The sequence below is a fragment of the Oncorhynchus tshawytscha genome, unplaced genomic scaffold (assembly GCF_018296145.1).
Source record: "Oncorhynchus tshawytscha isolate Ot180627B unplaced genomic scaffold, Otsh_v2.0 Un_contig_4718_pilon_pilon, whole genome shotgun sequence".
In the NCBI taxonomy this organism is placed as follows: domain Eukaryota; kingdom Metazoa; phylum Chordata; class Actinopteri; order Salmoniformes; family Salmonidae; genus Oncorhynchus; species Oncorhynchus tshawytscha.
Genome location: NW_024609507.1, coordinates 60,762 through 73,168, shown reverse-complemented (window position 1 = coordinate 73,168; position 12,407 = coordinate 60,762). Strand labels below are relative to the sequence as shown.

General features: G+C 41.1%; 1 protein-coding gene across 1 annotated transcript in view; it reads right to left on the bottom strand.

Moving 5' to 3' along the window:
* Nucleotides 1-887: 887 nt before the first annotated feature.
* Nucleotides 888-12,407, bottom strand: part of LOC112261276 (E3 ISG15--protein ligase HERC5) — a 31,396-nt gene continuing 19,876 nt past the window's right edge. Inside the window, 20 exon segments of the mRNA XM_042315612.1 lie at nt 888-1,604; nt 3,038-3,140; nt 3,932-4,115; nt 4,492-4,562; nt 4,652-4,721; nt 4,823-4,989; nt 5,411-5,551; nt 5,840-6,019; nt 6,282-6,380; nt 6,551-6,673; nt 6,831-6,982; nt 7,167-7,350; nt 7,453-7,549; nt 9,174-9,233; nt 9,680-9,771; nt 9,894-9,943; nt 10,100-10,257; nt 10,376-10,503; nt 11,653-11,744; nt 11,924-12,150. Of these exon segments, the coding sequence (XP_042171546.1) occupies nt 1,393-1,604; nt 3,038-3,140; nt 3,932-4,115; nt 4,492-4,562; nt 4,652-4,721; nt 4,823-4,989; nt 5,411-5,551; nt 5,840-6,019; nt 6,282-6,380; nt 6,551-6,673; nt 6,831-6,982; nt 7,167-7,350; nt 7,453-7,549; nt 9,174-9,233; nt 9,680-9,771; nt 9,894-9,943; nt 10,100-10,257; nt 10,376-10,503; nt 11,653-11,744; nt 11,924-12,150 (2,590 nt within the window). The 3' untranslated portion in view covers nt 888-1,392.

Below are 12,407 nucleotides of genomic sequence, written 5' to 3'. Positions count from 1 at the left end.
AATCATGCAAACTCATTTATTTTTTTATGTTGCATGGCGTCAGTGAGATTCAAACCCATCATCTCTCTGTTCTCTAGCCATGGAATTAGTCCACTGCACCACTAGGATGTAGCAAGCATGCCATGTTTTTTAACTCATAGAAAGCTGTTCATTTTAGTCTATTCAAACAGATCCCATTTCAAAGGAAACAAGCACTAATTAAGATCAGGTGTGGCCAATTAGTGGGTGCAGCAAACACACCCGAACACACTTAACAAGATAGAGGATAGAGAATTTTGTTGATGCTGGGAATGGAATGTATATGTTTTCAAATAACGTTCTTTGAATGTTACTATGGGTTCTTGTTTTTATGGAAAGTTTTCTTAATGTTCTGAGAACATTACTTTAAATAGAACCAGGAAGAAACCTGCAGAAAACATTATGTGAAGTCCTGGAATTCCCACAGAAAAACATTGTTTCTTAATGTTCTCTAAACATCTGAGAACATGACTGAATAGAACATGAAGAAAACTGTAGAAACGTTATGCTGAAGTACTGAAATTCCCACAGACCTTTTTTTTAACATTCTCTGAATGTTCTGAGAACATTACTTTAAATAAAACCTGTAAGAAACGTTATGCTGAAGTCCTGAAATTCCCATGGAAGAACATTGTTTCTTAACATTCTCTGAACAATTTGAGAACATTAATTTAAATAGAACCCTGAGGAAACCTGTAGGAAACGTTATGGGAAGGTTGTATGCAAAATAACCATAGGACAACCACCCTCTCACCAAGCTCTAAGAAACATATGGTTCTCAGAACGTTATGTACGTTGTTGGAGAAACCACACCACTGCTCTGCATCGAAGTGCTGACAGCAGTTCCCATTGATAAAAGAAAACTGAGGTGAACTAATCATCTCTATTTATTAGATACAGACAGAATTATTCCGTCAATAAAACACAAGATACAGACATATATGTTAAAAGATGATGCAGACGTGTCCAGAAAAAAAGGATGTTCACATGTAGAATTACATCAAATGTCACACACTATCAATAAAGAAAACATGCATAAATAAATAGGCTCTTGAATGTATATTACTGAATGTATATTACTGAATAAGAATGTTATTTTTAAAAATCACACCCAGAATTAGTAGACATTAAGTCAATTAATGTTTTTTCTATAATAGGGTAGGCCTACATATCCTAGATTTGCCATTTTCACATTTTCAATAGAAAAAGCCAAGGTAAAAGGCTAAATGTAAAAGTTTGAAAAAAAACAGGCAAATCGGAAACGAGAAAGAGGCTATAACCAAAATCCTATGCTGAACTGAAGTGATATATTGACATGTAAGAAACACATTGAATGAAATGATGAACACAGCAGTAGCCTATATATAGTGTCCATTACTCCTTCCAGAAGCCTCTGTTGTGGGCCACTGCCTCTTTGAGCCTGGCCAGCAGCATCTCCTTGGAGGGGTAGATAGGCAGCAGCAGTAGGAAGTGGCAGGTAAGGGATTCTGGGAAATGTAGTTCAGTAGAGTTCTGCAGGATCGCTACCTTCATCTGAATCTTGTCCATGCCCAGGATGGGAGCGCGATCACAGCCCGTCAAGAACACTGAGAAGGAGGGGAGAGAGAGTGAAAGGTAGACAGAATGGGAAGAAATATAGTGGATGTCGTTGTGTGGTAGGTAGCCTGGTGATTAAGAGCATTGGGCCAGCAACCAAAAGGTCCCTGGTTAAAAACCTTGAGCAAAGAAGGTGAAAATATGTTGTTGTGCTTTTGAGCAAGGCACTTAACCCTAATTGCTCCAGTAAGTTACTCTGGGTAAGTGTCTGCTAATTACCGTAATTGCTGGACTATTAAGCGCACCTGAATATAAACCGCACCCACTGAATTATTAAAAAATATGTATTTTGTACATAAATAAGCCGCACATGTCTATAAGCCGCAGGTGCCTACCGGTACATTGAAACAAATTAACTTTACACAGCCTTTAAACGAAACACGGCGTTGTAACAAAAATAAATAGGCTTTAACGAAACACGGCTTGTAACAAAAATTAAAACAGTAGACTACCAAGAAAGTCATTGGTCACTATCTTCCTCCTCCTGTGCACTGAAACCACTGAAGTCATCTCCTTCGGTGTCGGAGTTGAATAGCCTCAGAATTGCTTCATCCGATGTTGGATCGTTTTCATTGTCGCTCTCATCACTTTAATCCGGAGGCAAATACCCCGCTGAGCTCATGCTGCCCCTTCAACACGCAGCAGTCCAGCCTTTCAAAACCCGTTGATGATAGTGGATTTTTTGACAATGCTCCACGCTGTCAGGACCCACTGGCAGACTTGACCATAAGTTGCTCTTCGCATGCGGCCCGTTTTAGTGAAGGATTTCTCCCCACTTGTCATCCAAGCCTCCCACTGAACAAGGAGCGCCACCTTAAATGCACGATTTACACTGATGTCGAGTGGCTGCAAATACTTTGGGCCATCTGCTTTTCTTCCCTCTGAAAGCTTTCGTTGTATTTTTGCACTGAATCAGTTCCTCACGCTGCTGTTTCCAACGTCTTATCATCGACTCATTAAGGCCAAGCTCCCATGCAGCAGCTCTATTTCCTTTTCCAAAAGCCAGATCGATCGCCTTCAACTTGAAAGCTGCATCATATGCATTTCTCCGTGTCTTTGCCATGATGAGGGTGACAAAATTACTACCGTAATCAGAATGATGGGAAGTTTGAGCGCGCTCGATTTACGTCACATTATGTGACGGTGCTCAGTTTTTTGGCGGCATGAATCTTGTGAAAGCGGGAAAAATCCATAAATTAGCCGCGTCATTGTATAAACCGCGAGGTTCAAAGTGTGGGAATAAAGTAGCGGCTTATAGTCCGGAAATTACGGTACTCAAATGTGTTCAGACAAAAATGATGTGTAAATGCTCTTGTAGAACAGGAAGTTCAAATATGCAGACAAAACCCTGAACCAGCATTATGAAAGACTGTATGGTTCCTCCAGTTTTACTCAACCGAGAGCAATTTAGTGCCATACTTACGGAGGAAAGCTTTCTTTTGGTCATCTGTCAGTTCCTCAAAAGCCTCCCAGAATGTGATGATGTTGGGATGTCTGGCATGATACTCTCCATCATACACAGTGTTCTGGATATACAAACCAAACAAATGGCAGCAATAATTAAACAATATTAAACTTGCACACCATTTAAACGATTCACCACTCAAAGTCACACAGTATGTCACAAAGCACCATGTATAGCACATTATCTCCTAGTCCCAGTCCTAACTTGAGATACGCACCCATAACTTGACATCAAAGGAAATCCACATTGATATAAATGCATCAACACATTGATTGATTTATGCCCTAATTTCTTTTTTTTCTTTTTTCTTTTTTTGAATTTTACCCCTTTTTCTCCCCAATTTCGTGGTATCCAATTGTTGTAGTAGCTACTATCTTGTCTCATCGCTACAACTCCCGTACGTGCTCGGAAGAGACGAAGGTTGAAAGTCATGCGTCCTCCGATACACAACCCAACCAAGCCGCACTGCTTCTTAACACAGCGTGCATCCAACCCGGAAGCCAGCCGCACCAATGCGCCGAGGGGAAACACCGTGCACCTGGCCACCTTGGTTAGCGCGCACTGCACCCGGCCCGCCACAGGAGTCGCTGGTGCGCGATGAGACAAGGACACCCCTACCGACCAAGCCCTCCCTAACCCGGGCGACGCTAGGCCAATTGTGCATCGCCCCACGGACCTCCCGGTCGCGGCGGGTTACGACAGAGCCTGGGCACGAACCCAGGGACTCTGATGGCACAGCTGGCGCTGCAGTACAGCGCCCTTAACCACTGCGCCACCCGGGAGGCCTTGCCCTAATTTCTAAAGTCAGCACCCAGCCCCACACTGAGTAATGAATGATGGTTGTATATAGACCTGTTTGAGCGTGTCCCAGTCGTAGTCCTCTTTCCCCACCATGACTCCCCTGAGCTCCTCAGGCTGGAACAACTCCACCACGTCCCTGTCACACACCTTGAAGAAGCCTCTCCTGAACTCTTCAAACACCTTCTCCGCTGATTGGTTGAAGGCAAGGTTCACATAGGCATCAACAAACTGCTTCCTGTAAATATAATTAATGGTATTTTTACATTTTTAAAAAACTCAGAAAGCCTGATTGTTGTAACTTCTAACTTCTAAAATGTCAACCTTGTATTATGCATTACAGACAATAGACCGTAATGTGAGCCAGGTTGCTACAGCAGGAAAATAATCCTGCAGCAACAGAACATGTGAATTATTATGTGGATTATAATTAACCAACATTTTTGTAGGAGTTGATACATTTTTTGTAAGGGAAAATCATGTCTGAAGCCTTTTTAAACATAAAATATATACTACACTTTTAAAATGTCCTGCATTGCAGGAAAGTTCTCCTGCAACAGAGTGATCAAATTAAGATCTTACATCTGTAGGAGTAAAAGTTGCTGTAGCCTTACTTGTTAAAACTTGTGACTGGTTTTCCTGTTTCTTTGGGATCCAGCTCCACCTTCTGGTCATCCCAGATCACCTGATGAAAATAAACAGTTTTACCACTATTCACATACTGTATCTAGGGATATTTCATTGCTCAACAATCAGTTTCAATATTATACATACGGTGAAGGTCATGTCCAGGTTTTCTTCAACATCATCATCAGTGTAGTCCTCCAAGAGGTACCGCAAACTCCTTCAATTACAATGAAAATAAATTAATGTTTAAACATTTCAATCAATTTCTAAGGGACACTAATTCAATGCTAAAATGTACATTTTAAAATACAAACGTACCCTCCCACAACAGGGTCAAACTCTCTCAGGTCCTCCAGTGAGGGCTTGACCCCCACCATCTTCTTGAACAGGGCCAGAGGGAAGGGCAGGTGTACAATGTTGTGGTTGTACAGGGCCATGCCACACAAGACACCAAACAGGAAGTAGCTCTTCTCCTCCACTCTGGGCTGGTAGTAAGGGTAGGTGGCGCATGAGTCAAGGCAGAGATCAAGAATAAACAAGAACAGGCACCATCCCAAGCTGTTTTTTCAACTAACTTCTATCTCCTTTTTTGTATATTTATTTTGTCTGTATATTGCAATTCAACATTTTTGCTGCGATTGTGTACAAGACACAGCCTAAGTAATAATAAAACCTTGGTACATCAGGAGGAGAGCAGGGAGTGATGGTGATTATACTTGTAAACAATTGTATATTGATTAATACAGTGTAGATACTGGCACTGCTGTATTGGTTGAATCTCTTTTTGTTGCTATTAACTGACTAAATTTATTTAGATTGTTTTAACTCAACCATTTTAATTTGCTTGAGAGTGCAGTGATTTATTATACAGTAATGAAATCGTAATTCCCTAATTCTAGTTCTTACCTTGGCAGGGAACCAGACCAGTGTCTTGGTGTCATTGTACATGAACATCTCAGACTCTGGTGCCAACAGCTCTTCAAACACATGGAGGAAGAAGTCCCTTTTGTTGACGAGCGACAGCTTCATGTCCTCCACAAACCGCACCTGAGGGATACAGTAAGATAGGCCACGTTTAGGTTGAGTTCTAGACTCTACCACTGGGCACAGACGTCAATTCAATGTCTATTCCACATTTGTTTCACTGGAACCAACGTTGATTCAACCAGTGTGTTTCCAGTGGGTAGTGACAGTCTAACATTAAAGTGTTAAATCGAGTAGCTGAGATTTGGTTTGATTTGACCAAGATTAGTTGAGTTGTAACATTCGGTCTCAGGGATAATTATTTGAATGTTACTTTATTGTCTCTTTTGAACTGACAAAAGATAATTTTACCACAAGTTCTCTCTGGAAGTAGTCATGATCTGCAGCACCCAGTTGTCTGAAGGTGTCTTCGATGAGTGACGGGCGCCTTAAGGTCAACTGGAAGACTGGAGCAGGGGGAGATTCTGGGTTGTCTGGGAACGTTCCAGAAGGACACATCACCGTCAGCCGGTGCGCGAGTTTGTGAATCTCCTGCAATATATAAATATACACTGGTTTCAATGTTTTCATGTCACGTGCACAAGTACATTGAAATGCATTTCCTGCTATATATATATATATATATATATAATAAACACATGAGAAAGTAAGCTATATACAGGGTCAGCTCCAGGGTCTATTTAGAGTGATATACAGACTGGTTTTTGGAAACCACTGGGTAGGCTGTGGATATAGGATATAAAGGATATAGGATATAAGGATATAAAACAGCCAGTGGAATAACACAGTATACCTTAGTAAAAAGTGCATTGCTGTTGAAAATCGCCATCTTGCAGATCAGACTCAACACAAATGGGTAACGGCAAAAGATGACTGGTGTCACCTCTGTGTCCTAGAAATGACACAAGAAAAATGAAAGTGCATCTCAATAGTCTACATGGGTTCCATCTCTGTCTCATTCCATCAACCTGCGCTGAAAGAACTGGAGAAGTGAAACCAGATTCCACCACATTATCATTCTAACATTTGAGTAATTTACAGATGATTTGGTTATTTTATTACCTCCCTTGTTGACCAAAAGCGCCAAAGATTCACATCCTCCAATAGAAGAACACTATTGTTGATCTCTTCCACATAAAAGGTACTGGCGGGAACTTCCTGGGTTCTTCCGGCCCTTTTGTTTGCCTTTGTCATAAGATAATGTCAGCATCAAAATAGATTTGCACATCTGCCTTGCAGTTCACAATGTGAAGTATGTTAGGGCATGATCAACAATACTGACAGACGGCAACTACAGAAAATGGTCAGGAGGATTATAAAAATGATTGACACAAACACTGACTCTGTGGAGGTACTTGAGGGCTTCCAGCAGGAATTTGACACCGGGGTTGTGAGTAGCCAGAAGACCGTTCCTCAGCATGAATGACAGGGCATTCTTCCACATCAGAATGTGCTTAGTCATGATGTTTGTCTCCATTGAGGACCACCACTCTTCTATAAGATGGTACAAGAATACAAGTCCCAAATATGTAAATTATATTGCCTGAGCAAAAAAAATATTATCTTATAATATATGGTCATGTGTCAGTGTCAGCTATGCTTCTATTATAATACAATTCTGTAAAATTATACTGATGCTAAATTCACTGATAAAGTGACAAGGTCAGAGGTTATATACTTAATGTTTTTATGGCCGTGTCATTCAGATGTTCAACGATAACTATAGATAAAGCCAAGACCATCTTCATGACGCTGAGGTCCTCATGGAGAAGAGAGATTGTGGGTAGTAGCATAAAGATCTCTGGTGACTTGATGACAGCTGCTGAACTGCAAATATTGTCCACCAGTGGCTCAATATTTATCTATATAGAAAATTAACAGAGAAATTAGGAGAGTAACATTTAGTTCTGTTCTAAATATATATTCATTTAACATATGGGTTTAAAGAGTAAGTTGATCTTAACTGATTTCCTAATCCAAGGTATGTTCAGTAGCTGGTCGAAAACCTGGCTAGCAGCTTCTAGGTCCACTGTCAAAGCTCCGGCTGCTTGTGGAATCTCACTGGTCATAAGAAACCGAGGGCATAGCATTAGCAAGAACACAACATAGTTCTAACTGTACACATCATGGGATGGAACCAAAATCATTTTCCAATCGTTTCGCTCTGAACAGAACCATTCTTTTTTTTGTTCCATTCCTGTTCTGACCAGCAAATGATGCAATGATGTTGCAAATGATGCAAATGATGTTCTGAACTGGTTCGAACCCCCAAAAAGTAACGGTTTATATCGTTCCTTTATTTTTTTATACTTTGTTTTTATTGTAGGAACACAAAGAAAGTACAGATAAAGTAAAATAAAAGATCAACAAAAAAGATCTGTCAGTTACAGTGCACGTCATACCTTCATCATCATATCATCATATTAGTTACATTGACATCTTTGAATTAGACCTTTGAATTAGATTTGCAGCATACTGCAGTTATACTGCATTCTAATTATAGTTATACTACAGTGTTATACTGCACTCTGACTGCAATCTTTTTTCATAAGAGATAGGCTCTTTGTAGCGTGTTTTCCCCATGCTTTTAAAATTAACGGTTCTGTTCTGAAACAGTATAGATCACCTTTGTTCTCAGTTCTAGTTCTGTTCCTCGAAAACAAAAAAAATATGTTCCCTAAACCAGTTCCAACCCCTGGTTAGGGCTGTAACAGTACACCTTTTCATACTGAACCGTTCGGTACGGGACCTCGGTTCAGTCCATACTGTGAACCCGAATTATAACATTAAAGAAATAACACTAGGCCTATAGGCTATGTAGCGTTGCATGCCATTACCTCGCCCCTACAAAAAAATATTGCAGTCAGAGTGAAGTATAACTGCAGTATGCTGCAAGTACTGCATCCAAAATAACACCGCTATGACAAGCTAGACGTTAGTCTACTAGCTAAATGGCTGGCTTATCTTAGCCAGCTAGCTTCTCGCAGATTGATGCAGTCAAGACAGATACTACGTAATTATATTGGATGATAAATAACCTAGCTATGACAAGCTAGAAGCTAGTCTACTAGCGCAAGTTGACTCGGTTGGTTGCTGCCTCTCCCTGCCTCCTCCTTTCTCTCATTTCACTTACTCGCAGAACACACACTGCAAGGCCCTTCCTCCGTCTGCTCTCCCTCATAAGGCCACTCCGTCACCTACCCTCCCTCGCACTGTATCAGCTCTGGTTAATAAAATAGCTTACAAATGGACTTTTCTGCTGCTTCCCTCACTCTGGTCCGACAACGTCTATATGGAACTAGTCGTCCTTTGGTCCGTTTGGAACAGGTCTCTATATTTAAAAATGTATTTATGCATATTTCTCCAGGTGGGAAAGCTCCAGGTCCATATCGGAACGGGTCCAACTTTTTAGACCTCTACTTGAGACCCAACATAACAAGCTCTGTCAGAACAGAATGAAACTGGACTTGGGCAACAAATATAATGATTTTTAATTTAGTGTATTTTGCAAAAATAAACACAAAAAAAAACATTTTCCGCTGTACCTTAACCGAAACTGAACTGTGACCCCAAAACCACAATGCATCCCGAACTGTGGGTTTGGTGAACCATTACATCTATACCCCTGGTACACATACCGTTTTCATTTTAAACTATCCAAACCTTCCATTTTAAAATAGCTTACCTGGTTTTGGTGAAATTGGCCACCAGACTTGAACTTGTTGAGAACATCAAGGATATTTCTCTGTTGGAACAAATGTGGACATATTTGATGTTTCAGTACAATTATACCAAAATAAATACAACTGAAGGGTGCAGTGACATACCCGATGGGTTGGACATAATACTTTTTTAAAGATAATTGATGAGAAGAGTTATTAACTGGAAATCAGCCAATCCTCCGTCATTCACACAATTATAAAAAATTGAAAGAGCATGGGCGATGGAGAGAAACAAAATGGTGCAGTTTGATAAGGGCACTGGAGATAGGGGTGGGGGCTAGTGGGTCTGGGCAGGTGTAATGTAGTGAGGTTTGTATGATGTAATCGTTTGCATGAATATGTTTGGTACAGATTCTAAAATATAAAATAAAATCGTATAAAAAAAGAAATACTAAAATACAACCAAACAATAAATGTTTGTTTATTTCATTTTGAGTTAGCTAGAAAATAAATAAAAACTAACAAAAACCTTTGCGCCTCTGAATTTCCTTGCTCCATCGACAGCCATTTTTGCAGCTTGGCTTTATCTAACCTCCCGATTGGCGGTTCTCTTTCAGAACTCTACAAAGGCAGATAAAGCAATATAATAAATGTGAATATCTCAAACATGAATTAGCTGCTTGAGACACTTAGAACGTTTCAGTCTCCCTTTTACTGAGGTATAAAACGGTCAGAAACATTACCTCAGCAGTGTAAATGAAGTTTGAATTCCATCCCACTGATATCTTCATGTCTGGTAAAAAAACAAAATGTACAGAAGAGGTTGTAGGGACATAAAATCTCGTACACACAAACACTACATAGTCAGTATGTAACTGCATAATAGCATTGAATAGAATCAAATACAAAATAGAATAGAATAGAATAGAATACATATTGTATCCGGTACCGTTGTGTATGACTGTTGCTGCCCCACCAGAATCCCTTTTCAGCAGCACTGAGGTGGGTCGCAAGCAGCCCTCCGTAACGCCAGTCCCTAGCTGACCTTTGACCCCACTGCCAAAGGCCCAGAGTTGACCTGAGGACCCCAGCACCAGGGTGTGATGGCTGGCAGAGTTACAGTAAGACAAAAACAGTCAGACTGAGAATGTTCAAGATTGGTTTCCTATCTGTTTATTATATGTGTATATATGTGTATAAGTAGCATTATGCTGTTGGTCATTACCTGCCACATGCTATCTGTGAGGCCAGTCCATCCATACCCTCTACCAGTTTGGGTAGGAGTTCGTTAGCTGATGCGTTGTGCCCAAGCTGGCCTCGGCTTCCCTCTCCAAAGGTGAACACCTGTCCACCCTAAAGACCACAAAGAACCAGAACCAGTTGTTGACATGTCAAGGCCCAGAGTTGTTCCTGGTCTGGTCCGGTCAGGGCCCTAATTACTTCTTAAAGAGACAGTATAATAGTATTGAAGGGTCGACCTTTACTCTGGTAGGCCTGAGGCTTGATCTGTAATAACAGCCATAATCAGGACATATTCTGTATAACCTGTGACTTTCTATTATGTAATAAACTGTAACTTCTCATTTAGTATGACAACAACTTGTATGGTTCATTGTGTAGCCAATCTCTTCCAGACACCCACCAGACACTTGATCATTTGTTTTTCACCTCTGTTCAAGGTCATTTTATATAACTGTCTTTATTTACCAATATGTGATGAATTGTATCTTTGAGAGGCTGCTGACTTTGTGTGCAGAACTATCTCCCAGTGGGCCCACTGTTTAGGACATTAAATACTTTTTATGAACTAATGAACTGCCGTAGTATTTGTCTCCTTTCACACCAACATCTCCCTTGGGGCCTTCAGTAAAAATACAGTAGTAGTATGATACCTTGGTGAGAACAACAGTGTCCCTCTCCACAGTAATAGTATGATACCTTGGTGAGAACAGCAGAATGTGCCTCTCCACAGTAATAGTTTGATACCTTGGTGAGAACAACAGTGTCCCTCTCCACAGTAATAGTATGATACCTTGGTGAGAACAGCAGAATGTGCCTCTCCACAGTAATAGTATGATACCTTGGTGAGAACAGCAGAATGTGCCTCTCCACAGTAATAGTTTGATACCTTGGTGAGAACAACAGTGTCCCTCTCCACAGTAATAGTATGATACCTTGGTGAGAACAGCAGAATGTGCCTCTCCACAGTAATAGTATGATACCTTGGTGAGAACAGCAGAATGTCCCTCTCCACAGTAATAGTATGATACCTTGGTGAGAACAGCAGAATGTGCCTCTCCACAGTAATAGTATGATACCTTGGTGAGAACAACAGTGTCCCTCTCCACAGTAATAGTGTGATACCTTGGTGAGAACAACAGTGTCCCTCTCCACAGTAATAGTATGATACCTTGGTGAGAACAGCAGTGTCCCTCTCCACAGTAATAGTATGATACCTTGGTGAGAACAACAGTGTCCCTCTCCACAGTAATAGTATGATACCTTGGTGAGAACAGCAGAATGTGCCTCTCCACAGCTGATGAAGGAAACTCCCAAGACTCTGAGAGCAGGCACAGAACAGATGTTGAACCGGCCTGGCAGGGGGAACAAGCATCATACAAGCATCATGCAATATTCCCACTCATTATAATACATCTGGAAAATGACTTAGTGGTTATAACAAAGGAATCCATGTTCAAATGAGAAAATGCTGGTGGATAAGCCTGATTAGCTTTTTATACAAGTAGCGTACGAAGAGAGAGAGTTGTAGTACCTTTCTCATCCACACGGTTGAGTCCCAGCTGCCCAGCCCTGTTCGCCCCACAGCAGTAGACCAGGCCTGGGAGGGTGAGGGCCAGAGTGTGGGTCCTCCGGCTGCTACCTGGGTCACTGGGACCCCTGTGAGGGAGCGCACCAGAGCAGGTATCGGCTGCAGAGAGACTCGCTTCCCCAGGCCCAGCTGTCCATGGCTGTTCAGACCCCATGAGAACACCTGTCCTCCTGTAGAAGACAAAGAAATAACATATTACATTACAATTACATCACAACAATTCCAGAGTTACATTCTTTCCTAATAAATATCACCTCACTGTCCTTTTGATGTTCACTCTTAGAAAAAATAGTTCCAAAAGGGTTCTTCGGCTATCCTCATAGGATAACCCTTTTGGTTCCAGGTAGAACCCTTTTGGTTTTCATGTAGAAGCCTCTGAAAAAAAGGTTTCTACATGGAACCCAAAAGGGTTCTACCTGGAACCAAA